Genomic DNA, 26645 nt, shown 5'->3' with positions numbered 1-26645 from the left:
ATGCAGCTTGGGTCTGACGAGGAAGGGACGCTTGAGAGCGGGGGGCGACCACAAAGAAGAGCCGGGGAAGTTGTGGCAGCCATTTATTGTCAGACACATGGTCAGATGGGGTCGACGTCGGCCACTGTGCCTTGCAGCTGCTCCCCAGCCAGCACACACGTGGGTGCTGGCACACACATACCCCTGCCCTCTGGGGAGGCAGGCCTCCCCCTCTGCACCTCTTCCCATGGGAGGGGCGTGGCGGCTTCTGGGCAGTTCGGAGGCCGGAGGTTCGAGGGGCCTAAATAGGTTGGAAGACCGGAGGCCGCAGCTCTGGCGGGGGCAGTTTTGATCATCTCGACGGAGGCTAAAGATCCTACAAAGGCCAGTCGTGGAGGGTCCTGAGCCCAGGGCCCCAGGAAGGTTTTCACCAAATGTGGAAGTCCAGTTTGGTGGGATGCCCAGCCTTTATCTTGGGCACGGGCAACACTTCCAGTCTCCCCGAGGCCCTCTGCTTGGACAGCGGCACAGAAACGGTCAGTTTGGCTGTGGCTCAGCCCACTTGGTGCCTCACGGGAGGCTGGAGGCTGGAGGCCGGGGCTGGGGGGGGGGGGGTGGCCACTGTGGGCATGTGGGCTAGTGGCGGTGCTGGGGGCTGCTCCTGGCCCTGGGCCCTCAGCATCCGTAAGGGGCGTAGCCATCCAGTCCGTTCCCTGCCAGAAACCAAAGTCCCTCCCTCACGATTGCCCCAGGCCCCCAAGGTGGAGGGCAATACCGACGGAGGGCAGAAGACAGGGCAGTAGTGGGGCTCGGCCTGGGGTGGGGGCGGTGAGAGGGCGGGCACTCAGCCCCAGGGCCGGAGCCTGTGGTCCGAGGCCGAGCGGGCGTGGTCAGGGTAGTCGAGGCGGCTCTCGGCCGCGGTGAGCATGCGCTCGGGCTCCACCACGAACATGTAGTACAGGTTCCACACCAGCATGGACAGCAGGGGCAGGAACGTGAGGCCGTAGCCGAAGCCTCGGAAGGAGCGGCCCACGGCGAAGGTCAGCCAGTATATCAGCCTGGGGGGCGGGGTGGGGGGGGCAAGAGGAAGTCAGGCCCCCGGAGAGGAATGCACGGGCTAGCTGGTATACAGGCTGGGGGAGGGGAGCACAGGCAGGGGGACCCACGCGGGTCGGTGCCTACAACTGACACTTCTCAACCCCTGGCGGTTACGCGCTATGTGCTAGGCGCCGCACTGATTCCTCCAGGGGCCTATTTAGACTCCCCCACGTGTCTGAGAGGCCGAGGCGTCATTCCCCTCCCTCTTTGTCTCCTTTTTAAACTTAAGTGTAAAACTTTGGCGTAGGCACCATACAGCCACATGGTTGGAAACGCCAAGGCCGCGGTGAGCGCGGTAAAATGTCTTCCTGTCCTGACTCGCAGCCGCCCTGTTCTCTCCACCTCCACTCCACCCCCTCCTCAGACGTCCAGTGTCACGGTGGCTTGCACATCAAGGGCTGTGGTACGTGTAGATGAGTGAGCAAAAGATTTATGTTTTCCTTTTCTCAAGTTTGGTAGCATGCCGTGCAGACTGCCCTGCACGCTTTTCCCCATTGACCGTGTCTTGGGCGCAGCTCCATCGGTACAGAAACAGCCTCCTCATTCTTTTACGGCTGTCGTACGCTCCACTGTATTTCTCTCTCCTTTTGAAGAAGAAACTCAGATTCCAAAGGGGTTAAGTAAAACTGGCCCAAGGTCACACATCAGGGAAATCGTAGAACCGTGATTTGAACCCAAGCCCGTTCATCGCCCTCTCTCCTGCCATTTTAGAGGGGCGGGGGGAAGGGAGGGTAAGGAAGCCAGCTTTGAGAGGGCCTGAAGCCCAGACGCATGGGGCCTTCCCCTCTCGGAAGATCCACTCCAAGTCCACACCCCTCAGCTTCCTCTCGATACGGGAAGGACCCCTTACTACACAAGTGACGTGCCTCGCTCTTTTCCCGGAGCAGGGGAAAGTACCTGCTGCTTCTGTACAGCCCCGGGGGGCAGCAAGGCAGAATGAAGGAAAGGTTCCCCTGGTGAGCCCTTATCGGGCCGACTCTGGCAAGCACGCTACGTGAATTAACTCGCTAATCCCCACAGCTCCATTTCACAGATGGAGAAGTGGAGGCCCGAGCGTTTTGAGTAACTTGCCCCGTGGTAGGGAAGAAAGGGCCCTGGTGACAGACGGAGGGGCCAGTATTCCAGGCCCCACCACTGCTGAGCGGCCTGAGCAGCTCCTCTCCCCTGGTCTGCTGTGCCTTCCCCACGGTGAAGTGGGTGAGGCAGGCTGGACAACCCTGGGGTGCTCTTTAGCCCCCTGACGATCCTTACTGCTCAACCCGACTTCTGTCTGAGATCAGCACTCCCCAAGACGCACACGGGAGGGTGAGTCACACAAGGAGGAGAAACCAGGCTGCACGCTGGTCAGGAGGCCGGTGGGACAGACAACCACTACACTACGATCAGAAGCGGCAGAGGAGACAGATTCCAGCTCAAGAGAAAGAATGTTCTAGCAGCTAAAGTGACCGGGAATCCCGTATCAAAAGTTAACAACAGGAAATACGTTAGGGAAAAAAATGGGAAGATCTCCGTGTGCCTCCCGAAATTCAGAAGTACTTTCTGGGTCAGCAGCAGTTCACGTGAAAGCAGCCCCAAGGGTTCAGGTGACTTCCAAATGAGAGCAGAGGAGTGGGGCTGCCATGAGAGCCACTGTGGCCTCCCGTCTGTAGGAACAGGAGGCCAATGCCTGTGACAACGGACAGGCAGGAGACTCCCCTGGCCAGAGGGAAGGTCACAGGAGCCTGAGGGACCCTGGGGGAGCAGGGTGTTGCAGTGGGGGGACTGGGAGCTGTGGTCAAGTGTCTGAATTGTCTTAGGCAACTCCAGAGTCAAAGTCAGGGGCGCACTTTTTAGCACAATATAAATAAAAACTTTCTAGTGATGGGACTTGAAAAATGAAACAGACACTCTTACAAAGAACTGGACACTTGGTCACAGGGAGTGTTCAGCTAGAGGCCAGTGGCCAGCTGACCAGAGGGTCACGGAACAGCGCTCCCAGCAACGAGCAGGAGGTTGATCGAGATGACACCGGAAAGCCCTTCCAGTGTTAGTGTTAGGCTGGTACCTGGGTCTCTGAACTCAACTTCCTTTGGGAAGACACACCTGCTACCAGGTGAGGCAAGGTGCAAGGGGGACAGTGGAGGCACCGATGCGGGACGCACGCGTGGGCTAACGCAGAGTCCAGAAGGCTCCCTGCCCCCATCTCCCCAGGCCAGACGCCTGGGCCCTTCCAGCACCATCATCTCCTCCGGGCCCCACCCGCAACCCCACTCACCGGGAGACGGCAAAGAGACCAGTGAGCAGAGGGAGCAGCTTGAGGGTCTCTTGGGGCAGGTAGGTGGCGAGCACGGCCAGGTTGAAAAAGTACAGGATGAAGAGCTGGACCGACTGGGCCACATAGCGCCGGTGGATCTCCACCTCCCGCCGCGGCTCCCCGAAGGGCCGCAGCGCCGAGAAGCACAAGAGGCTGAGCCCGTACACCAGGAGCCCTGGGGCAGGGGGGAAGGGGGAAGGGCGCACAGGGGGTCAGCGCCCAGCGGCAACGGGAGGCGGGGGAGGGTTCGCGGTGGGGCTCCCACCCCGGCACCGGCTGGGCACACCGGGCGGCGCGGGGGAGGCCCAGGGAAGGGGAACTCCGCCCCCGGCCCCGCTCCCTTCTCCCCTGCCCGGCTCACCCAGTACGATGGGGAAGGTGGCAAAGACCCCGCAGCGCAGCGTGTAGATGAGGCGGGAGCTCATGGTAGGCAGCCGCGGGGCGTCGAAGGGCAGGAAGGCGTAGGCCCCGTACAGCAGGCAGGGGAAGAGAACGAGGGCGGCTCCCACCGAGGCCACGGCCCGCACCCCGTCCCGGCCCCCGCAGCCCCCGCAGGCCCCGCAGGAGCGGCCTGGTGGCCTCACCACGGCCTCGGCCCACTTGCGCTCGGGGGGCTCGGGCTGGGTGGCCCGGGCAGGCGGGCGGGTCCGGTGGCGCTCGCCTTCACCCGCCTCGCAGCGCACAACCAGGTCCTCCTGGGGCCGCCGCTCGATGCACTGCAGGTCGATGGGCACAAAGGCCCGGGCCGCCTTCTCGGGCAGCAGGTTGGCATCATCTTCGGACAACTCCTCTAGCTTGGTGGGTGGCTCTGAGCGGAGGGGCTCGGGCTCGATGTCCCGCCATCCGGGGGGGTCTGGGAATGGGGCACTGGGCTGAGGGCCAGTCCCCCAGGGCAGGGTGGCAGCTTCGCTTACCGTGCTGTCGAGACCATCCTCAGTCCCCTCTTCGGCTGTGGGAGACCCAGCAGAAGACCCTGCCCTGGAGGACTCGGCTCCACAGGACTCAGCCCCACCTTCCCCTTCCGGCTGCCGGCCGTTGGGGACCAAGGCCTGGGGCGGGCTCTTCTCCGGGGCCTCAGACCCCTTCACCTCCAGCAGGGCCAGGGTCTCGGGTTCTGTCATCCTGGGGCCTCAGTTCTGGGGTCTACCATGAGGTCCTATCACCCTAGAGGGAGCAGAAGAAAGCTCTGTCAAAAGTTCCTGGCTTCTGGCCCTTGGGACAAGGGGATAGACTTGGAACTCTCTGGGGCAGCTGGTCTCACGGGCTTTAGCCCCTTCTGGGACCTTAGGGAGAACACGGTACCGAGGAAGGTGTTGAAACAGAAGGAGGTGGGAGGGAAGGGAGCGGCTGAAATGGAGACACCCTTTCGACGTCAGATGCCATCCAGCAGGAGAGGGTGAGTCAGGGGGCACAGGCGTTGGCAGCTGTGGCCTCAGCCAGCTCCCACCCCGTGCCTTCTACCAGCCCCCTCCGAAACCCCCGGGGTCACGCCCACCCTAGTGCAGAAACCAGAGGAAGGTGGGGTGTCCAGAACTTTGCCTGGAGCCCCCTTCCCACTAGGGGCCTCTTGTGGCCAGAGGCTGCGCCTTTACCCTCAAACCTCCCCTTCTTGTAGATCCTTGTTTGAAACTCTCCTGGAAACCGATACCAGTGATTTGCTAATAAATCTGCCCCAAGGAGCCCGCAACAGCAGTGCGCCCTGTTCTTTCGTCCGCAGTGTGGGTACCTGGGTGGTTTCCATGCTCTTCGCTAGTCGGTGCCCTCCGTCCTCCCTCTCCAGGGGGCCTGGGGCTGTCCATTCTGGCTTCTAGGTCTAATTATGGCCGTTCCCCATGCCTCCTCTCCTGTTTTTCTCCGTTTCCCCCATCTCACTGCTTCTGGATGGGGCAGAGTCCCCTCCCTCCACCTCCTCAAGGGCCTTCTACCCCTTGCCACGTGAAACCATGACACCCTCTTACTTTCCATCTGCAGAGGCGGAGGGTCCCCAGCGTTTGGGAAGGAGCTGCCCAGCTCCCTGCTGGCTCTGCAAGTATCCCTCTCAGTCTCTCTCCCTTTACCTGTGTCTCCAAACCTGTCTGACCAGAGCAGGTGGGGCCCAGATTAAAGGGGCAGGCCCTGCCCTGCTGAATCTGCCGACAGAAAAAGCATTGGAGGGCGTCACCCTTTCCGAAAGTGGGGGTGCAGCTGGGCACAAGGGTAAGTGTGTGCTCTAGGCCGGTGGGATGTGTAGGAGCTTGAAGCTCAGGAAAAGCAGAGGGCACATCAAAGGGGGCTCGGAGTAGGTAGAAAAGGCGGAACTTCTACGCTTGTGCAGTATTTGGTGAGCACCTGTTATTGGCTAGGCACTATTCTAGGCACAGACATAGGAGAGAAGAGTGCAGGCAAGGTCCCTGCCCTCGAGTAGCCTGTTCTATTGCGGTAACAGATAATAAAGAGCCTAATCAATAGGACAGTTTGAGTAGAGAAAACCTCTCTGCCAAGACAACATTTGAGCTGAGACCTGACAGGAAATGAGGAGGGCTCCAAGGAGGAGACAGAGCAAGTAAAAGACCCACTCCACTTAGGCTGGTTCAGGAACAGAAGAAAGGTTGGTGGCTGGAACCAGGAGCACCGAGGTGGAAGGGAATTTATGTTCCTATCACCACTTCCCCAGACTTCCCAAGATACCTTGCTTTTTTTTTAGCCTAGGTTCAATGCCAAGAAAGCAATAGGAATCCAAGGTAATCTTTCCAAGGCAGAAACGTGAGAGAGGGGCTTCTCATTCCTGTGGGACCTCACCCCAAAGTCACTTGAGCTTTGTGAGGGCGGGACAGGGTCTGGATCGCTCTTCGCCCGTGTCTCCAGAACCCAAGGCTGGAAGACAGCAGGCGTTCAGTAAATGTCCGCTGGGCTGCTGAGAGACAGCAAGTGGAAGGCTGTGGGGTAGGGGAGCTGAGGGCGAGGCGCCTGCACGAGGGTCACGTCTTGGAGGGGCCTCACTCTTACGGTCCTCCTCTCCCCAGGAAACTCTCACATACACTTTCGTTTGTTCTTTTAAGCACTGGGGGAAAGGGAGAACTGGATCACCTGCAACCTGAGAGAGACGCGACTCAAATGGGGGGACAGGTGTAGGGTCGGCAGAGCGGACCAAATGGCCACCGCAGCGCAAAACACAGTCTCGCTCCTGGCCGTGGGCCCATCTGCCGCGACCCTTAGCTGAGCCCCAGCCCCTCGCCGGGTCCACTGTCCGTTCTCTGGCAGGTTTGTCAATAAAGTTTTTCGCAAGGACTTGGAGAGGCCGGAAAGAAGCCGCGCTGCCCAGAGTTAGTTCTGGCAACTTCCCGGGAGGGAAAACGAGCCTCGCGAGACTTGGTAGCATGCGGGCGGGGCGGCCCCCCCCTCCCGCCCCGCCGCTGAGCCGCCACTATCGCGAGATTTGGCAGGCGGAGGAGGAGCTGTCGCGGGCAGCCGCCTCACAGCGATGGCGGCCGAGCAGGGCCGGCGGCGGTGGCGGCTGCGGCTCCGGCCGAACGCGGCAGTGGTGACGGTAGCGGCGGGCGGCGGGGGCCTGTGACCGGGAGCCGACCCGGACCCGGGCACCATGAGCCAAGGCCCCCCCCCAGGGGAGAGCAGCGAGCCCGAGGCGAAGGTCCTCCACACCAAGCGGCTTTACCGGTGAGGGGCCGGGGCGTGCGTGCGGCCGCCGGGGGAAGTGGGCGCCGCGGGGGCGGGGCCGCGGCGGGCGGGGCCCGGGTGCGGGCCGGGGCGGGGGTGGGCGCCGGGGCCGGGCCGGGGCCGGGGCTGGGCGGCCTGGGGAAGCACGTGGGCTGGGCCCCTGGCCGGGAGCCTCGGGCTGGCCCCGGCTGTGCGGCGAGCGGGCGGCCGGGTCCGGAGGTGAGGGAGGGGCGCAGACGGAGCAAACCCGGAAGGGAGTGGCGCCCCGAACCCCGCAGGACGCGGAGGGGACAGCCCTGGGCTGCGGTCCGCGGGGCCGGGCGCTTCGCCGCTCGCCGTGTGACCTTGGGCCTCCTGAAGAGGACGGGCCGGGGTGGGATGCGCTCTGAAGCCCCTCGTGGCTCTAATTTTGGGGGGAGTTTGAATGAAGAGAGGGGGAGAGATTGAAGGCTCGTTGTGTTGGCTTGGACGGGCCACGAAAGGCTTTGAGTCCAGAGTGTCCTTAGGTCATGGGAGCCCATTTCAGGGCACCCGGGGACTCCTGATCCTGAGTCCTCTGCTTCCTACCAGCCTCATGACTACGGTGTCTTGCCAGACAGCTTCCATTCCTGGTTTCTGATTTCCACAGAGCCACTGGCACTCCTCAGGACACCTCCAGCCCCCGTCCCTCTGTTGGGAACAGGCCCGCATGAGGTCTTCCCACCCAGGGTCAAGGATTGGGGTGGGGGAGGGGAGGCGGGGCATTGGTGTGTGTGTTTGGGGGGGGGGGGTGCAGCCGGAACATGGGCTCCAGAACTGGGTCAGAATGGGGTGAAGTTTGAGACCAAGTTGAATTTTGTGCTTTCCGGTGGGGAGTAGGGCTTGGGCTGTTGGCTGGGCTCTGTAGAACAGGGGTGTTTGCAGAAGACCCCGCTCAGAGCAGGGGGCCCCCTCCTGGCAGTGAAAGAGGCCAGAGCACGTTGTCTTCTCCCTGGAGTGGGCATCCTGCCTGCCGGGGCTTTGTCAGGCAGAGGCACAGGGGAGTATAGGCTGCTCCAAAAATAGAAGAGTGATCCGATCCAGCAGCCCCCGGGCTCCCACTGCAGGCTGCCCCCCGCCGTCTCAGGGCCAGCGCGGACTTGGCTGGGGCTGGCACGTGTGCCTCGTCATGCTGCCGAATGTCACGCTGCCTGTCAGAGCGTGGGCCCTGCCTGCAAGATTCCTTCCTGGTCTCCAGCTTGGGGTAACAGCTCTGGTCATCCTGATCCTTCTCAGGTCTGGTTCTTTTCTCGAGCCGCCACCCTCACAGCTCGGACTGACCTGAGGTGATGCGTTTGCACAGGTGGCCTTACATCTGTGCCCCTGGGTACCCCTGCCTGGGATTGTACGCTCTTGGCTTCGAGCGGGGTGGAAATAAACGTGAGGCAGCAGGTCTCTGTTTTTGTCCTTTATTAAAGCCGCGGTGATTGTTGGAAGGAACTGGGGGAGGAAGGTCTGACTGCCGTGCCCGAGATAAATGTGTTGGTAGACTATGAAACTGTCTCTCTGAGCGTCAGTAAATTCGGGAAATTCCCACAGTCTGCTTACAGGAATGAAATTCTGAAATGTTTTAAAGCCCTTCAGAAGAAGAGGCAGCAGCAGAAGGGATGCTGGAAGGGCCACAAATACCAGTTAATTAGGCCAGTTAACGGACTTTACAAAAGATGTTTTTTGGGGCACCTGGCTGGCTCAGTCAGTAGAGCGTGCAACTCTTGATCTTGGGGTCGGGAGTTGGAGCCCCACGTTGGGCCTAGAGATTACTTTTTAAAAAAGGAATTTGCAATTAGAACTTCCTAAAGTAATGGTTATTAACCTTTTATCTGGATCAAGAATCTAAGGAGAACTCTGAAGCCTGTCCATAAAGACATATGCGCACACTCCTTACGTTCGTGCACGGCACTGACATCAAAAAGCCCCGCCCTGGGGAACTAGGCTGGCATAGAGTAAGTCACACCCCTGGCATCAAGGGCCAGGCTGGCTAAAAGGGCTTGGCTCCCCTCTCCAGGCCCAGAGGGTGTTTGGAGAAATGCTGAGCTCTCAGGTTTGCCTGTGAGAAGGCCTAGATCACCGTGCCACCCACTGCGGGTGCTGGCGGTCACCGTGCCCTGTACAAGGTAGCCGTGAGTGGTGAGCCACCCGAGCCCGCACAGCGTGCCATCCTGCGGTGGCCCACTTCCCCTGCCCAGGAGCACATGTTTCAGGATTCCGAAACAACCTTGGATTGTTTGGGGGATCATCACTCTCCCCTTTTTGGTAGCTTTTGTGCCCAGAGCTGTGTCTGATTTCACCTGTTCTCACGGCGGCTGTCCGTCACCCTCTGGGTTTCGCCCTTCTAGAGATGACACCTCCCTTTGGCGCTCCTTAGCCATCCATTGTAGAGTTTCCTTTGTCTTCAGGTCTGTAGTCTCCTCCTTAGCCTTATAGCAGGAAAGATGGAAACTAACACTTACTGAATACTTCCCATGTATGAGGCACTGTTCTGAGTGCTTTGTGTAGTAGCTAATTTAACTCTCACAAAGTAGGTGATGATATTATTTCCATTTTGCAGATGGGAGAACTGGGACACGAGCTAGATATTTTACCCAGCACCCAGAGCCTACACCCTAATATCAAAGAATTCCTTCAGCAGAATCCAGGAGACCTTACACCTAAACAGCTCAGTCCCCACCCCCCGCTGCCATTTTCCCATATCCCACTATTTCAAAAACAGAATTTTATGCTACGAATGCATTTCTTTTATGTCAGAGATAATAAACCCTTGCATAATTAATTCATTCCATTGTTTATTGAATGCTTACCATATATCAATGTCATATATAAATTCTTTCCTTGAATTCTGACAGCCCTCTGAGGTAGCTGCTACTGTTCTCTCCATTTTTATGGATGTGCAACTAAGACTTAAAGGGGTTAGGTACTTTACCCAAAGTTACAGAGTTAGACAGACACAGCCAGGGATCAAACTCTAGATTTTCTGCCTATCACAGTGTAGGCTCTTTGCATTAAGAGAGCTTGGGGCGCCTGGGTGGCGCAGTCGGTTAAGCGTCCGACTTCAGCCAGGTCACGATCTCGCGGTCTGTGAGTTCGAGCCCCGCGTCAGGCTCTGGGCTGATGGCTCGGAGCCTGGAGCCTGTTTCCGATTCTGTGTCTCCCTCTCTCTCTGCCCCTCCCCCGTTCATGCTCTGTCTCTCTCTGTCCCAAAAATAAATAAACATTAAAAAAGTTAAAAAAAAAAAGAGAGCCTACCTCCTAGGGCGCCTGGGTGTCTCAGTTGATTAAGCGTCGGACTTCAGCTCAGGTCATGATCTCGAGGTCCGTGGGTTCGAGCCCCATGTCAGGCTCTGTGCTGACAGCTGGGAGCCTGGAGCCTGCTTGGATTCTGTGTCTTCTCTCTCTGCCTCCTCCCCTGCTCACACTCTCTCTCTCTCTGCCTCTCAAAAATGAATAAATGTTAAAAGAAGAGTCTACCTTCTTGTATCACAGGATTTCTCTACTTTGACGCTGTTGATGTTTGGGGCTGGGTAGTTATTGTGGTGGGCTGTCCTGTGCATTGCGGGGTGTCTCGCAGCACCCACTAAATGTCAGTAGCAACTCCTCCCACACCCTCAAACCCCTGCGGCAAGTGGAGACAATAAGAAACGTCTGTTGTTGCAAACGTCCCCTGGGATGGAGAGCTGTTACATTCGGAGGGAGACTGTGTTCGTCTTGTTTTGCTCAGCCCGCAGCCCGCCCACTTCCCCTAATTCTGTAGCTCCTCCTCCACGATCGGAGGCCCCCCAGCCTGCGTGAACATGTTCATGGCTCAGGGACTGCCTGCCCGTGTTTCTCTCCAGGGCTGTGGTGGAGGCCGTGCATCGACTTGACCTCATCCTTTGCAACAAAACCGCTTATCAAGAAGTGTTCAAACCAGAGAACATTAGCCTGAGGAACAAGTAAGCTGGAGACTGCAAAACCGCAGATCCTTACGGTTTCTCTACCCCCTCTCTGCCTGAAACTCTGTCGCATATAGACACCTGTTCTCTCTTACGTCCTGGCCTCGTGGTACAATAACGGGCCGTGAACTCTGGCCTTCCTGAGAGAAGAGATGGGGACCCCTCGTTCTCTCTGAAGCTCCTGCATCTAACAGACTGGAGCCATACGAATGGCATTGGAGCTGGGGGGCTGGCCATGCTGCTCCATGACAGGAAAGAAAGATGGGGTAAAGAGGCAGAAAAAAAGGAGAGAAATGTGCAGGGGAAGAAGAAGACTATTAAAGTTCTTACTGTTCCTGCCTCTGTCCTCTGGGGCTCCCACTGTCCCCCCAGAACTGCTCTTTGTCCTGGGTCATGCAGACTGACCCTGGATGTCTCTTGGGAGGCGCAGGGACTTCTCGGCCGGGGATTGGCAGAGGCCTCCTTGCTCCGCTCAGGATGGTCAGTCTCTTGTGCTCCTCTGTACCCGCAGGCTGCGTGAGCTCTGCGTCAAGCTCATGTTCCTGCACCCGGTGGACTATGGGAGGAAGGCTGAGGAGCTGCTGTGGAGAAAGGTGTACTATGAAGTCATTCAGCTTATCAAGACTAACAAAAAGGTAAGGGGAGGTCCTGGGTCCTGAGAAGAAATGTGTCTAAAGAGGGAAGCTAAGAAAGGAAGAGACAGCTAGGAAGCGGGCCAGGACATGGCTGGAGAAAGAGGAGCCGCGGAGAAGATGGCAGAAAGGAGGGAGGGGGTCAGGGGTGCTTCGGATCGGGGGAGGAAAGGAGCCTCATCCCAGATGGGAAGACCAGAGAAGTGGGTCTACGGGTGTGGGGATCACTCATGAGCGAGAAGAGGTGTGGATGCAGTTCAGAGCCAAGAAGATAGGTTACCTTCCTCCCGAAGGAACGGGGTTAGGGAGGGGGAACCGTCCTCTGAGCATCTTGCTTAGCCAGCCCCTTCCCTTTCCCGACGCCCAGCATATCCACAGCCGCAGCACCTTGGAATGTGCCTACAGGACACATCTGGTAGCCGGGATTGGCTTCTACCAGCACCTGCTTCTCTACATCCAGTCCCACTACCAGCTGGAGCTTCAGTGCTGCATCGACTGGACCCATGTCACCGACCCCCTCATAGGTCAGTGAAATCTGAAAGGCGGGCTTGAGGAGCAAGATTCCGCGCCTCCGCATCTGGCCTTCTTATTCTTCTGGGTCGGCGTAGCTTGTGACCTGGCTGGGCCGGAGGATTCTAGCAAGACCTGCACGCGGCTGGTGGAGTATGGTTCATCCAAGCAAGCGCGTGACATAGGGTGAAGATGTTCGGGAAAGAGAAGGGTTTCTTTTGTTCTGGGACTGTAGACTGAGGTGTAGTCGGAGGGAGGGATGGAATGATCCAGAGCAGGGCTGGCTCTGGAAGACAGTAACATTTATTGGCTTCTCCCAGTTGAGTTTGGCTGGCAGTTTCTTTTTCTTTTCTTTGTTTTTTTAAAGTTTGTACTTAAGTAATTACTGTGCCCAACATGGGGCTCAAACTCAGGACCCTGATATCAAGAGCTGCACGCTCTACTGACTGAGCCAGCCTGGCACCCCTGGCACTGTTTCTTTTAAGTTCAGAGATTGTTTCCCACTGTTTTTGTAAGTACCGAAGGTCTTGGAAACGTCCAGGGATTACAGACGCTTCTACACGGTAGCACCTGTCTCCGTGCACCTGCCCCAGGGTCGGTGGCCGTGCTGTACGTCCATCTCTCATTGGCGGTTTTCTTTTTAGTCTGGCCACCCTCTGGCACTCCTCCCCTCCACCCCTGAGCCCCTTCCTCCTCACCTCCCTGCCCCTGCCCTGCTGCACCCCCTGGGTCCCGGTTTGTGACCCCGCCACCACACGGTAGCGTTCTCCCGTCAGAAGCACAGCACTGCATTTCGTGCATTTACAGAAAATTATTTAAAAACGAAACCAGGGGCACTTGGGTGGCTCAGTTCGTTAAGCGTACAACTGTTGATTTCGGCTCAGTTCACGATCTCGTGGTTCACGGGTTCAAACCCTGTGTCAGGCTCCTAGCCGACAGCGTTTGGGATTCTCTCTCTCTCTCCCTCCTCTCTCTCTGCCCCTCCCCTGCTTGCTCTCTCTCACAGAATAAACTTAAAAATAAAAACAAAACAACCTAGCTTAAGAGCACCCTCACGGGCCTTGTACCAGATGGCCAGCGGGGTCCACAGTCCGAAACAGGTGAAGAACCCTAACCTCAAAGTATCAGTTCCCCAGACTCCCGTTTTCCTTCGCATCGATGTCTTCTCATGCAGCCAGCTAAGCGGTGTCTGTGGAAAACACTAGGAAGGGCTTTTCAGAGTGGGAGTCACACAGCAAGCAGAGAGGCTGCGAGGTGGCATGGGCAAGGGGACGGGCTCTGGAGCCGGTCTGCCTTTGGAATCCTGGCTCTGCCGCTTACCCGCTGTGTGACAGCTCTCCGTGATGAGAGCGGCCACCTCATGGGGTTGCTGGAGGGTCGGTGAAGTTGACACTGAACAGCGCTCGGACTGGTCCCTGTCACGTGAGAAGACTGCCTCCCAAAGAGCTCAGGCTCTCTGAACTGAGGTTACACAGCTGCTGGGGGAGGGGGGATGAGAGCCCAGCACATGGGGCTCTGGCCACGCGTGTCCTCATGCAAGGCAAGCTCACCCGTCTCCCTCGTGGGCGGACTGCCCAGTGGGCGGCCTTCTCGGGGGGGCCCCCGCCCCCCAGGTGGAAGCCAGGAGCACTTACCTTGGCCTCATTCAGGCCATTCTTCCTGGGCGGGTCTCGTCTGTACCCAAACCTTTCAGCTTTGGTCCCCCTCACCACTCAGGCAGGACACCCAAGACTGTCCTGACACCGGAGCTTCTCTTTGTCCTTTCTAGAAGCCTTCTGTGATGACCTTTCACGTAGCCATTCCCCAGGGCACTGTCCTAGGTCCGGGACCCTAGCCTGTCTCCTCTGGTTTGTGGTTTTCCCATGAAGGACTCCTACCTGCGAGCCTCTGTCAACCTGTGTCCTGGATGAGTGTCTTCTGTGCCCCGTAACACAGTCTTTTCAAGACTAGCGGTGGATTTCTGATCTCCTTTCTCCACCTAGGGAAGGTGTTTCCCCTCAGGTAGGAGGCAGGGGGATGCACTTCTAAGTTTCTCTGTCTTTTTCAGGATGCAAGAAGCCAGTGTCTGCCTCAGGGAAGGAGATGGACTGGGCACAGATGGCGTGCCACCGATGTCTCATGTACCTGGGGGATTTGTGTAAGAATCTGAACTCTTTGTTTTCTGTTCGGGGCTCCGGGACAGGCGGAAAGCTGCTTCATTTGTTGGTACCGCCCTGTAGGTGCTGGGAGAGCAGGGGGACGTTTGGCTGCTGTGACTGTTTCCTTCAGTCATTCGATGTTCCCTTCTTTTCCCTGCCTTTCCGTTAGCAGAAAGGTTCAGTGAACACGGAAGAAGGCAAATGAACTTTGAGAAAGTCTGAGTGGTAACTCGGTTTCAATGGTGGGTTAGGAAGGTTTTAATTCGGGGCTTTTCTCCTTTGGAGTTTTCTCTTGATGGACTCCTAGAGGAGTGGAAGTTAGACTTCGTGGAGGACCTACCTGCCCAACAGACGTTTCTCAGAGGGAAAAAGTGCTCCCTTGCTTGATGGCCCCTGGGTCTGTAGTCCTGGCAGCCAAAGGTTCCTCATTAGGCTGTTGGTGGGGGGCTGTAGGATTATCTTTTATTTCCTGAGGCTCCCCTCCTTGGCCCCAGCCCACTTCTGGACCTCTGATAAGCAGTACGCACAGGGAGAGGCAAGCTGCTTCGTGTTAGACGGACCAGGTGTCCGTAGTAAGGTCTGGACGTTACAGGACGGTAATGTCCAGTTGCGTTCTGGATCCAAACACCAGAGGTCTTTGCAGGCGGTTACATCTGCCGTGGGTCCCCTTCCTTGGGGAGAGAGAAGCAAGAGCCTGTTATCAACACCAAATAGTCTCTACATTTCGAAGCTACCCACAAGCAAGAGAGAGTTGAACGATTTGTTCATGGTCACGCAGAGTTAAGATTGTGCCAGAGACCCAAGCAGCCTGCCTCCTAGCTCAGCTATCTTCCTCCCAGGCTCTTACTACAGCTGCACAGAGTGGACTCCCAGACGAGGGGACGTTTTTCTGAAACGCGGCATCACGGAGTTTTCTTCCTCCTCTCTCCTGCAGCACGGTATCAGAATGAATTAGCTGGCGTAGACACCGAGCTGCTAGCTGAGAGATTTTACTATCAAGCCCTGTCAGTAGCCCCCCAGATTGGTAAGTGGCACCCCCGCTTGGGCCTCCCTACCCAGCCGCGTTTTCCAAGAGGAAGACCACGTTGAGACAGCAGGCAGGCCGCGCCGGCTCCCTAGGTCCCCCCGCACTCGGTTCCGCCACACTTCACCTCGGTTATGCGTTGTCCCCCTCATAACGCACGCTCGAGAGAAATGCAGTCTTGATCTAAGGAGGGAGGCAGAGGGGAAAGACGAGAAGATGGCTTCCCTGTCTCTGTGGGTCTCTGCGGGAGGAGGAAACTCCGCTTCAGCTGTTTTTCCCGCAGGAGGCACAGAGAGAAGAGCTAAGGCTCCATTATAGGGAGAGGTGAGGATTATTAGCCCGTAGGCAGGAGAGCTCAGAGGTGAGAAACCGAGCCGGGGTAGAGGAGAGGGCTCCGTGACGTACCATCACCCCTGCGAGAGCCACAGCCACCAGTGAGGGGGTGACACCCCCGGGGGCTGAAATCCCCGGTAGGCCAGGCCGGGCAGGACTAGACTGATAGGAAGGGAGTCTGCGATCGGCGATCCCCTGGAGACGCGGCAGAGTCCACTGCTCGTCACCCGAGACCCCGTTGTTCTCTCCCCGGGTTCGCCGCCGCTTGGCACCCGTTGGTCCTGGCAGCTCTGGGTGCGTATCGTGTCCGCAGACCGTGTGACGTCTCTCTCCTCTCCAGGAATGCCCTTCAACCAGCTGGGCACGCTCGCGGGCAGCAAGTACTACAACGTGGAAGCTATGTACTGCTACCTCCGCTGGTGAGCATTCGCCCGCCCCTTCCCCGGCCCAGTTGTCACGTCCGTGCTGCTCCTGCTCGGCTTTCTCGCCTCCCTTTTCTAGCTCCTGGCTGAAATAGGGGAAGCGGAGACTGAGGGGTCCCTCCTGTCAGGGGCACTCTGACACAGCCCTGCTGCTTTTCACAAGTCCACCTGGATGTGTAGGAACTGGGGCAGCCGGGAACACTGCCCACCGTCTTGAAGAAAGTAAATTCGATCTAGTCAGTGAAATGTTACCGAAGTAACGGATGACGAGAACTGCAGAACTGTAGATCTTCAGTGTTTTGAGGTGACCCGATGACAGGGTGGGCTAGGGTTAGGGTGGCTCGCTGCCTCCCTGGTGCTGACGTTCCGCTCTCAGAATCAGGGACATCGTTTTCGGAGGCCTGGACTCGGGTGGGCAGTCTGCTGAGTCAGCATACCCGAGTGGGGCCGGGTAGGTGGGGGTGCCACTGACCGGGCCGTCGTCGGCATAAACTGGCTGGGACTCACCTGCTGCCGCCTAGTCAGGGCCACCTTAAACTTGAGCAGCCAGTCACGTGCGGGACAGGCTGATATAAACCCGGCTTCAAGGCAGAGGGAATAAGCTGGTCTTCATAACTTTGCTGATCAAATACTAAAGTATAAGATATGGTCCCGCCTCATAATTCCACGTGCCACGTTCCTTGGTTCACCTGGTCCAGGAAAGCTCTTCCTTGTATCAACAGAGTATTTGCTCTCGAGGTGCCTGTCTCCTTTTCTGAATCCGTGCAGGACACCCCCCACCCCCCACCCCCACGGATGCCACTGTATTCGTTCTTAAATATAGTTATCAGGTTTGTAGCCTTCCATTGTATCTTCTCTATGCCTCACATGCCTTCCAGGGAATGCCCTCTTGTCCTTGGTCCCTCATCACACTCATGGTTGTGATTTAGGGTGAATCATTTCCAGAGAGCCCAGCACATCCAGGTTTGGAAGGTGCCCGCTAAGGTCCTGCCCTGCTGTGTGCGCTAAGCACATCTCGTCGTTCCTGGGTCAGGCATTTGGGTAGGGCTCAGTTGGGTGGTTCTTTTCCCCTGGTGGCCTTGTCTAGGATCAGTCGCTGGTGTTCAGCTGACCTGGGGGGCTGATAGGTCTGAAGTGAGGCTCATCTGCCCGCCCCCCCCCCCCATGTGGTCTTTCTTGAGGAGAGATAGATGTGTTACATGGGAGCTCAGGGCTCCCAACAGTGAAGTATGACCCAAGAGATGTGGAAATAGAATGTCAGTCCTTTATGGCCTGAGCCTGGAAGCTGGCCGAGTCACTTCCACAGTGTTCTGTGGGTCAGAGCGCTTGCATTGCGTTGTCCTCTCCCCCTGGCCCTCTATTAAAGGGGAGCAGGCAGAAAACCTGTGTGGATGGAAGGAGGGTCAAAAAATTTGTGGCTACCTTTTACTCACAAGCAGATACCCTTTTCTGTACCTTGTTCTTTATGATGAAGAGGTTTCTTCCCCCAGGAAAGACATTAGAAACGCTACAGTGCTGGTGTCATAGACGCCGTAGTGAGACAGGTTTGGGCTGGGGACTCCTCCCCACCATGCGTTAGCCGTGTGGCCTTGGCCGCATTCTTGTCCTTCCAGGCTCCATCTTCTCGTGCGTATGTGCCGACAGGGTCAGGTGCAGTGCCTGACATGTGGGGACCACTCCGCACACACTCCTCCTATTCAGAAGAGTGTCATAAGGACACTTAGTTGTGTGTGTAAATACCCTTGTACGTGGTCGCCCCTTGTTGACTGCTACCTGTTAAGTGCTCTATACTGTAAAAAAGACAAAGGGTATCTTAGGGACGGTGATGGACTTGAGTTTGTGAATATAGAGGAAGCGAAGGCGTTAATTATATTTTGATTGATCTAGAAGTCGCGTCTGTATTTTATCTGAAAGATGGCCTTCACCCTGAGTGTGTCCGTGGGAGGGGAGGCTGGGGGTAGCTTGTACTGCCAGAAGCATTGCTCCCTAAAACACAGCGGAGCACCGTCCCCCCTCCCCCTGCCGCCAAGAGCCCGTAGCTTCCCTCTGCGTCTCCCACAGCATCCAGTCGGAGGTGTCCTTTGAGGGGGCCTATGGGAATCTCAAGCGGTTGTATGATAAGGCTGCCAAAATGTACCACCAGCTAAAGAAGTGTGAGACTCGGAAACTCTCCCCCAGCAGGAAGCGGTGAGTAGGGCCTGTGGGGCGCAGGGGCCCTGCGGCTGCTGGCCTTTTACCTGGGGCTCCTCTCCTTCCAGATGTAAAGACATTAAGAGGTTGCTGGTGAACTTCATGTACCTGCAAAGCCTCCTGCAGCCCAGAAGCAGGTGAGCGGAGGAGGGCCGGCACACGGAGCGCATCCTGCCAGCCCCCGGCGGGGCGGCTCTCTCCGAAGTCTCCCCTGTGTCCCCAGCTCTTGGTGCCCGCCCCAGGCCGCGTCTCTGACCTCCCTGCCGCTCCTGCCCTTCCGCAGCCCGGTGGACGCGGAGCTCACATCCCTCTGCCAGTCGGTCCTGGAGGACTTCAACCTGTGCCTCTTCTACCTGCCCTCCTCACCCAACCTCAGCCTGGCCAGCGAGGGCGAGGAGGACTACGAGGGTGGCTACGCTTTCCTCCCGGACCTTCTCATCTTCCAGATGGTCATCGTCTGTCTCATGGGTGTGCACAGCTTGAAGAGAGCAGGTGACTCCCTGTGTGCCCTGCCCTCTCCCCCCGGCATCCGGGGTCCTCGGTGCTCTTCCCGTAGCTCCTTATTCCTGAACTTCCTCCCGTGAGCAGTGCCGTTGCCACCTGTGTCACTGCTTGGCTGTGGGAGTGCGAGGGACAAGGAACCCCACCCTGAAGTTGCTCTGGTGAACGAACGAGGGCAACTGCGTGTCTTCACCCCTTCCAGTCCCACAGACACCGTCTTGGCCGTGACCCAGGCAGACGAGAGGGCAGGATAGTGAGCTGAGGGTGCAGACCGAGTTTAGACCTTGCTATTGGGGGCAGTCAGGCAGTTCTGCGGGCCTTCCCGGCAGAGGTGTGTGTGGGGCCGGCCTGGGAGGGCGGGAGAGGCCGGGCTGGGTGTGCAGGTGCTTGGGCTGCGAGGAGGAGCCGGTGTGAAGGCATCAGAGCCAGAGAGGACGGCGTGGCACAAGAGGAGGGTATGCTTGCCCGAGGAGGCACAGAGCGAGCTGGCACATTCTAGATGCAGAGACCTGAGGAGTCTGTTTTCCTTAGAGGAGGCTTCGAGGGGTAGTTGGATCCTTGGAAGGGTTGAGAACACGAGATGGGATTGGAGCCGCGGGTGCCCGCTCGTCGGAGCCCTGGGCCCTAACGCCTGGCTCCCCTGGCTTTAGGATCCAAGCAGTACAGCGCGGCCATCGCCTTCACCCTGGCCCTCTTCTCCCACCTCGTCAATCACGTCAACATACGGCTACAGGCTGAGCTGGAGGAGGGCGAGAACCCCGTGCCGGCGTTCCAGAGTGATGGCACAGGTGCGGGAATGGGGGCGTGGCCGGGGAAGGTTCGCCTGGGGCGCCGCGTCGAGGAGGGGGAACAGGTGTGCTTAGAGGTGGTACCAGAGAGCGCCTAGAATTTCTGGGCTCTGCTGTGTCCGCACAGATGAGCCCTTGGAGAAGGAGGAGGCGCCGGGCCCTGAGCCCCCTCCCGCAGCACCTCAAGCTGGTGAGGTCAGAAAGAGCCGGAAGTTCTCCCGCCTCTCCTGCCTCCGCCGCCGTCGCCATCCACCCAGAGCTGGGGATGACAGTGACCTGAGTGAAGGTTTTGAGTCGGACTCCAGCCATGACTCGGCCAGGGCCAGCGAGGGCTCGGACAGCGGCTCCGACAAGAGTCTGGAAGGTGGGGGAACGGCCTTTGATGCGGAGACAGACTCGGAAATGAACAGCCAAGAGTCCCGATCAGACCTGGAAGATATTGAGGATGAGGAGGGGACACGGTCCCCAGCCCTGGAGCCCCCTCGGCCCAGGTCAGAGGCTCCCGAGTCTCTCAATGGCCCACTGGGCCCCAGCGAGGCCAGCATTGCCAGCAATCTACAAGCCATGTCCACCCAGATGTTCCAGACCAAGCGCTGCTTCCGACTGGCCCCCACCTTCAGCAACCTGCTCCTCCAGCCCCCTGCCGAAGCCCCCACCGCGGCCAGCCGCAGGCCCTGTGTCAACGGAGATGCAGACAAGCCCTCGGAGCCAGGTATTTGGGCCTCTGGTCATCGCCCTGCTCGGGTCCACACCTCCCCGCCTTCTTCGCCGCAGTGCCTCCATCCCCACGCTCGCTGCCGTACCTTCGGCCGTCTGCCTGTGGTGCCGTCCGGGAGCGTTTTCCCGGATTCCGCACTCCTGCTGGCTCCTCACTCCCAGCACCTGTGCCGCCCCACCTGTTTCGTGGTCTTCCCCTCCTCCCACCCACCCCCCTGCCCTGCGGGTGTGGGGCTTTGCTCCCCGAACGACCGCTGCCATCTCCCCCTGGTGCCAGCCCATGTCCCACCGGGGCAGGTGGCTCCAGGGACCCCGCTCTCCTAGGGTCTTCCCTGCACAGGGGGCACCCAGTTGGCACAGCGAGTGTTTACTGAGCCTGTTGTCTGCCAGGCACTGGGCTGGACTGTCGTCGGGTGTTGTCTTGTTAAAATTTTTTTATTATTTTTTTTATCATTGTTATTATTTTTTAATGTTTATTTACTTTTGAGACAGAGACAGAGCATGAACGGGGGAGGGTCAGAGAGAGGGAGACACAGAATCCGAAGCAGGCTGTCAGCACAGAGCCCAACACGGGGCTCGAACTCATGGACCGTGAAATCACGACCTGAGCCGAAGTCGGCCGCTTAACCGACTGAGCCACCCAGGCGCCCCTTAAAATTTTTTTTGAGAGAGAGTGAGCAAGTGTGGGGGAGGGACAGACAGGGAGGGAGACAGAATCCGAAGCAGGCTCCGGGCTCTGAGCTGTCAGCACAGAGCCCGACGCGGGGCTAGAACCCATGAACCACGATATCACGAACTGAACTGAAGTCTGACGCTTAGCCAACTGGGCCACCCAGGTGCCCTGGGTGTTGTCTTGTTTAATTTTCACAGCAGCCCTTGTGGTGGTGGAGTTGTCCTCCCTGTGCTGTCCCTTGACCCTAGGCATCTGTGGCCCGTGCTCCTTTGGTCTGAAATGTACTTTCCCCCCAACTTGCCCAGAGCCTGTTGCTTGGCTAATTCTTACCTGCCCTCTTGGCTTTTCCCTCAAATCGCTTGGTCTGGGATTCTTCCAAGGTTAGGTTAGATTTTCTCCCGTGGGCTCCTGTAGCCTCCGCCCCTCCACGGTTTCCAGGCCTTTAGTACTCAGGTGAGGCCGTCTGTTGACTGGGAGTCTCTGAGGGCAGGGCAGTCTGTGCTTGGTCTGTTGTGTCCTCGGAACCTAACGCTGTGCCTGTGTGTGGTTGGGACTTAGGGAATGAATCCGAGAAGCGAGGAGGCTGATGTGCGGAGGCAAAGAGGCCTGCCCGGGGCTCTGACCTGCGCAGGTGGACAGCTGGGGGCTGCGCAGTTCAGTTCTGTGTGCCTTGGCTCCCCCCCAGTGGCCCCCTCCTGAGTGTCGGCCCTGCTTTCTAGCACAGAGCAGGTCCTTCCTTCATAAATACCGCTCGAGCGACCAGCTACGGACTCTTTACAAATCTGCCGGGATCAGGAAGAAGCATGTTTTATTTATTTATTTATTTTTTTAATTTTTTTTTTTTCAACGTTTATTTATTTTTTTGGGACAGAGAGAGACAGAGAATGAACGGGGGAGGGGCAGAGAGAGAGGGAGACACAGAATCGGAAACAGGCTCCAGGCTCCGAGCCATCAGCCCAGAGCCCGACACGGGGCTCGAACTCACGGACCGCGAGATCGTGACCTGGCTGAAGTCGGACGCTTAACCGACTGCGCCACCCAGGTGCCCCAAGAAGCATGTTTTAAAAGGCACCAGGGTCCTTGCTTGAAAGCAACCCGTTAGCGGGTGTAGAGAAATGAGGCAGAGTGTGTAGTGAATTCCCCATCTGTCACATCAGAATTCTTCCGAAGAGTCCGGGCGAGCATGCCCCCCACCCCTGGGGCTGAAGCCTGATGCTGCCTACCTGCGGCTCACCCCATTCTCTGTGCCCGCCACAGCCTCTGAGGACGGCTCCGAGTCGGAGGGCAGCGAGTCCAGCGGGCGCTCCGGTCGGAACGAGCGCAGCGTCCAGGAGAAGCTGCAGGTGCTGGCGGCTGAAGGCCTGCTTCCTGCGGTCAAGGTCTTCCTGGACTGGCTACGGGCCAACCCGGAGCTCATCGTCGTGTGTGCGCAGGTGCGGCTCCGGGGGTGTTGGGGAGGTGGGGGGGAGGGGCACAGGCTCACGGTGAGGCTGAGGGGCCCCCTCACATGGTTCTAGCGCGTCAGGCGCCTGCTTTGTGCCGGGCCCTTAGGCTTTTTATGGGGGAAGGGTTAGATGTGACCTCTGCTTCAAGAGCCTGTGGCCTGGGCTGAGACACAAATTCTCTGAACAGGGAAAGCAAGAGCTGCCTATTCTGCTTTGTGTCCATAGCGCTGGGCATTATGCCTGTGGTTGGGATCAGGCTTGATGAATGCGGGGGCGGGGGGGGGGGGGGACTGGTCTCTGATCCCGGTCCCAGAGTCCAGAGGGAGGAGAGCACACCGAGTGGGGCCGCGGAGATAGGATCCAGGGGTGGAGGTGTTGGGGCGGGGAAGCAGCAGAGTCAGGTGTCAGGCTGGCGCCGTGGAGGACAGCGGGGCAGCGGCGCCTTCTCAGGTCCGGTCTGTCTTGAGCCTCGATGGCCCTGCGGCCTTGGCCCGGAGGTGTTTTATCACAGCAGCGCTCCGCTCCACCGAGAAGACCCTTGGGTCAAGGCCAGGCACGCCCTTGGGTGTGTGCTTATGTCTGCTGGCGGCTGGTTACTCACCGTCCTTGGTCATCAAGGGAGGTGTGGTAAAGGCGGGGATGCGGGGTCATGTCTCCACACGGGTGCCCCGGAATGGGCACGTGGGGGCTCGGAGAGGTGCCTTCCCAGCACTCGAGCTCTTCCCGCTCCCAAGATCCAGAGGGTCCTTCCTGTGGTCTCGCCCCTGCCCACGAAAGCTGCAGCTGGTGATGAAGTTCAGCTGGGCCCATGGGCCCCCTTCATTCCTCATGGGACCAGCTCCCTATTTCGCAAGTCTTCCATGAGCCCGTCCCCGGCCTCTCTTGTAAACTTTCCCGTCAGCTCCCTCTAGGTCTGTGGCCATCGCCCCAGACCCCAGGTGTAGTCTTTCCTCTCGCTCCTGTCCTGCTCCCCCCCCCAGAGCTCTCAGAGCCTGTGGAATCGCCTGTCTGTGTTGCTGAACCTGTTGCCAGCTGCCGGTGAACTCCAGGAGTCTGGTGAGTGAGGCCCTGGCACCACCCTCCCTTCCCCTCTCCCTCCTCGGTGGCCCCACAGAGCCCATCCCCCCCTCCCTGGTAACCCAGCCTGGGGGTAAGGAGGTTAATGGGCCCCACTGCCCGGCCGCCCTGACGCACAGAGGCCACTGTGGTGTCTGCGTCTCCGGTTTCCCCGACACTGCCCTGCCGGTCGGCCGGGGAGTGTGCTCCCCGGGGAAGGCGAGGGGATGGGCGGGAGCAGCGAGGGGAGCCTGGGAGGCAGCGCCGGCTGCTGGTACCCGTGCCTGTCCCTGAGTCAGCCTCCGCCTCCAGAGCTCATTCTCTCCTGCCGCCTTCCAGCTTTCCCCACCTCTGGCCTCGCCTGAGAGACGTGCCCTCCTCGCTTTCACCCTGCTGTCGGCGAACCTTCCCCATCCGAGCCATTGTTGCCCCCGCCCAGCCGGCTCTGGTCTTTCCGAGCCGTGCGGGTGGCCCTGTGTGTCCGCCTCTCTGTTTTCAAGGGGAAGAAGGGCCGCGTCCTCCGGGGGCTTCCCTAGGGCAGGTGGTCTCACATGTCTTCTTTCTCCCAGGCCTGGCCCTGTGTCCCGAGGTCCAGGACCTTCTCGAAGGTGGTGAACTGCCTGACCTGCCCTCTAGCCTGCTGCTCCCAGAGGACACGGCCCTTCGTAACCTGCCTCCCCTCCGGGCCGCCCATAGACGCTTTAACTTTGACACAGATCGGCCCCTGCTCAGCGCCTTAGAAGAGGTGAGGATGGGTTTTCTCATGCCACAGCTTCCGTTGTTAGTCTCACCTGGCAGCACAGCAGGCAGCCCTACCGTCCAGGCAGGGAGAGTGTCCTTGGGCTGGGCTGGGCCGGGAGGGCTTCCTCCGGAGAGCCACGCAGCTCGCTTTCCTTCTTGGCAGGATGCTCGTCTACAGGCGAGTTGTTGTAGGACAGGCCTCGCTCCAGTGTATCCACCTTTTATAGAGGGCGGAACAGGGACTGTTAGGGCTGGAAGAGACAGTGCTGCTCATCTAGGCCAGTTACTCTTTTCATACACACACACACGTATATGTTTACTTAACGTTAGAGAGAGCGCGCGCGTGCGCAGAGGTGCGCAAGCCGGGGAGGGACAGAGGGAGGGAGGCACATAATCCTAGGCAGGCTCCGAGCTGTCAGTGCAGAGCCTGATGAGGGGCTCGAACTCATGAACCGCGAGATCATGACCTGATCTGAAGTCGCACGCTTAAGTGACTGAGCCACCCAGGTGCCCCAGGCCGGTCACCCGCGAATCTGCGTCACCACAGGGGCCATCTGGGGACAGCTGGGGAAAGCCAGGCGAGCCGGCCTCCCAGCACACACACGAGCCTCTTGGTTGCTTCTCTCCAGCCGGAGAAGCCTGGCTTTAGTCTTTTACGTTTTAGGATCCTAGGGAAGGTTTTTGTCTGAGGGGAAGGAGTCGTCGTGCCCACCAAAAAAATAGATTGGAAATGTCAGTGTAGCTTAATGCCCTCGTGTCACACACGAGGTCCTGAGGAGGGAGGTGGCATTAGTGCCCAGGTTTTCTCGCTCCCAGTGCAGCGCCCTGCCTCCCGTCTTCACCGGAGTACTGGTTCTCCCAGGAGTCCCTGTTCTGGCACCGGAGGCTCTGGGCCTCGGTGCTCCCCTCTCCTACCCCGCAGAATGCAGGCCCTTCCCAGGAGCTCCTGTGGGCTGAGGGGCTGGGCGGCAGCGGCCGGGGGTGGGGTGGGGCTGGAGAGCCCTGCTCAGCCCCTCCCCCCGCCACCGTGTCCCCTCAGTCGGTCGTGCGCATCTGCTGCATCCGCAGCTTTGGCCACTTCGTCGCCCGCCTGCAAGGCAGCATCCTGCAGTTCAGCGCGGAGGCCGGCATCTTCGTCAGCATCGCCCAGTCTGAGCAGGAGGGCGTGTTGCCACAGGCCCAGGCCCAGATCCGCATGGTGAGTCGGCCCGCCTCCCTCCCTGCCTGCTCTGCTCCCCACCAGGCTCACTGAGAAGCCAGCCCGAGGGGCCCAGACAGATGGGGGTGCCCTGGATGGAAGAGCGTGCCGAGTGGGGTTGGGACACCGAGCCCGGGGAGAGGAGGTGCAGGGAGGGCAGTGGCGGGCAGACCAGGGGGTGGGGAGTGAGAGGTGCCTGTGTCCAGACCGCCTGGGGGTCGAGGGCCGTGTCTGTCTGCTCCGGGTCTGAGCTGGGCACGTCACCTGACCTTGCTAAGCCTGTTTGCCTAGCAGTTACATGGCGTCGGCGGGGTTGACCTGGGGCTGTTGTGTGGACAGGATGGCCGTGTGTCTCAGGCACCCTGCCCACTGCAGGGTGTGTGCCCGGCAGGTGCTCCCAACCCTTCTTCCTCTCTAGGGGATGAAGACTGGGACCTGGGCTGGGGGGGGGGGGGGGGACTGGCTACCAGAGGCCGTGTAGGGTCATTCCCACCTCCAGCAGCCCCACAGAGTAGGACAGGCTTAGAGTTACAGCCTCCTCTGCGTTGGGTAGTTCAGTCCCCGAATTCTGACTGAGCGTCTGCGCTGTGCCAGACGTCCTGTCCCAGTCGGTCCTGTAGGCACTGGGGCTACAGCGGCGAACAAGGTGATCCTTTCTGTGTGAGGCTGGCTGATGCTCCGTGACCAACCTTCGGGGTTCTACGGTCAGGCCCGCGTTGCCCCGAGCTGGAGGGGGCCAGGGCCTGGCACTGCAGCCTGGCCCACGCGTCGCAGCCAAAACCTGGGGGCTCCTGCTTGTCCCAATCCAGTCCCCTCCCCTGTGCTCTTCCTCTCCCCAGCCCCGGGCCTCCCCGCGTCTCTGAGCACCCCATTCCTGCAGATGCTCTGCTTGGCTGGGAAGGGGCATAGGCTCCCAGAAACTCCCTTCGCTGTGTTCAAAGCAGGCACGTTCTGTTTAAAAGCAAACCTTTCGTATTGAGGCTTTTATTACTGTTCTGTATAGGAAAACACAGAATTACAAAAATAATTCTGGGGAAATTACACAGCTTTAAAAAAATGTTAGTTTTTGTAGGCATTTCCTTTAGCCTGAAGCTCCAAAGACTGTTCCGAGGGGAGAGGGCGTTCCTGGAAGCCCCGCTCGGGTGGTTCCGGACACCAGGTCACATTGCCTGCTGGGGCTGCGCCCGGCCCTGCCTCGGCCGCGGATGTGCACCCTGAGGGGTGTCTCCCTCGGCACCGTGGTCTGGCCACACTGTTCCCCTCCAGCCGTGGCAAGGGCTGTGTGCAAAGCCCGCTTCGCCTCCGG

At 58.9% G+C, this 26645-nt stretch overlaps 2 protein-coding genes across 5 annotated transcripts in view; one reads left to right on the top strand and one right to left on the bottom strand.

The window, feature by feature from the left end:
- Positions 1-70: 70 nt before the first annotated feature.
- TMEM79 (transmembrane protein 79) lies at positions 71-6649 on the bottom strand. Of its 4 annotated transcripts, XM_086694119.1 has the most exons (5): positions 5329-5461; positions 3732-4534; positions 3332-3545; positions 2329-2453; positions 912-1037 (listed from the first exon to the last, which is right to left on the bottom strand). In XM_086694119.1, exons 2-4 carry the CDS (start codon positions 4489-4491, stop codon positions 2354-2356), a joined length of 1074 nt encoding a protein of 357 aa, XP_086550245.1. In that variant the 5' UTR covers positions 4492-4534; positions 5329-5461; the 3' UTR covers positions 912-1037; positions 2329-2353. The 4 variants fall into 4 exon arrangements, with proteins under 4 accessions (XP_086550243.1, XP_086550242.1, XP_086550245.1 ...); XM_086694117.1 differs by lacking the exons at positions 2329-2453; positions 5329-5461 and adding an exon at positions 6437-6649 and having other exon boundaries at positions 71-1037; XM_086694116.1 differs by lacking the exon at positions 2329-2453 and having other exon boundaries at positions 71-1037.
- A 130-nt stretch (positions 6650-6779) lies between these two features.
- Positions 6780-26645, top strand: part of SMG5 (SMG5 nonsense mediated mRNA decay factor) — a 23991-nt gene continuing 4125 nt past the window's right edge. The window contains 16 exon segments of the mRNA XM_086694115.1: positions 6780-7024; positions 10873-10971; positions 11483-11606; positions 11971-12127; positions 14161-14250; positions 15186-15275; positions 15949-16027; positions 18092-18217; positions 18289-18357; positions 18504-18712; positions 19372-19509; positions 19637-20221; positions 22157-22332; positions 23325-23400; positions 23970-24145; positions 25181-25340. Of these exon segments, the coding sequence (XP_086550241.1) occupies positions 6951-7024; positions 10873-10971; positions 11483-11606; positions 11971-12127; positions 14161-14250; positions 15186-15275; positions 15949-16027; positions 18092-18217; positions 18289-18357; positions 18504-18712; positions 19372-19509; positions 19637-20221; positions 22157-22332; positions 23325-23400; positions 23970-24145; positions 25181-25340 (2428 nt within the window). The 5' untranslated portion in view covers positions 6780-6950.

Source organism: Puma concolor, chromosome E4 (assembly GCF_028749965.1).
Source record: "Puma concolor isolate L17-30 chromosome E4, mPumCon1.1.hap2, whole genome shotgun sequence".
Classification (NCBI taxonomy): domain Eukaryota; kingdom Metazoa; phylum Chordata; class Mammalia; order Carnivora; family Felidae; genus Puma; species Puma concolor.
The sequence above is the reverse complement of the archived record's forward strand: the minus strand, read 5'-3'. Positions and strand labels throughout refer to the sequence as shown.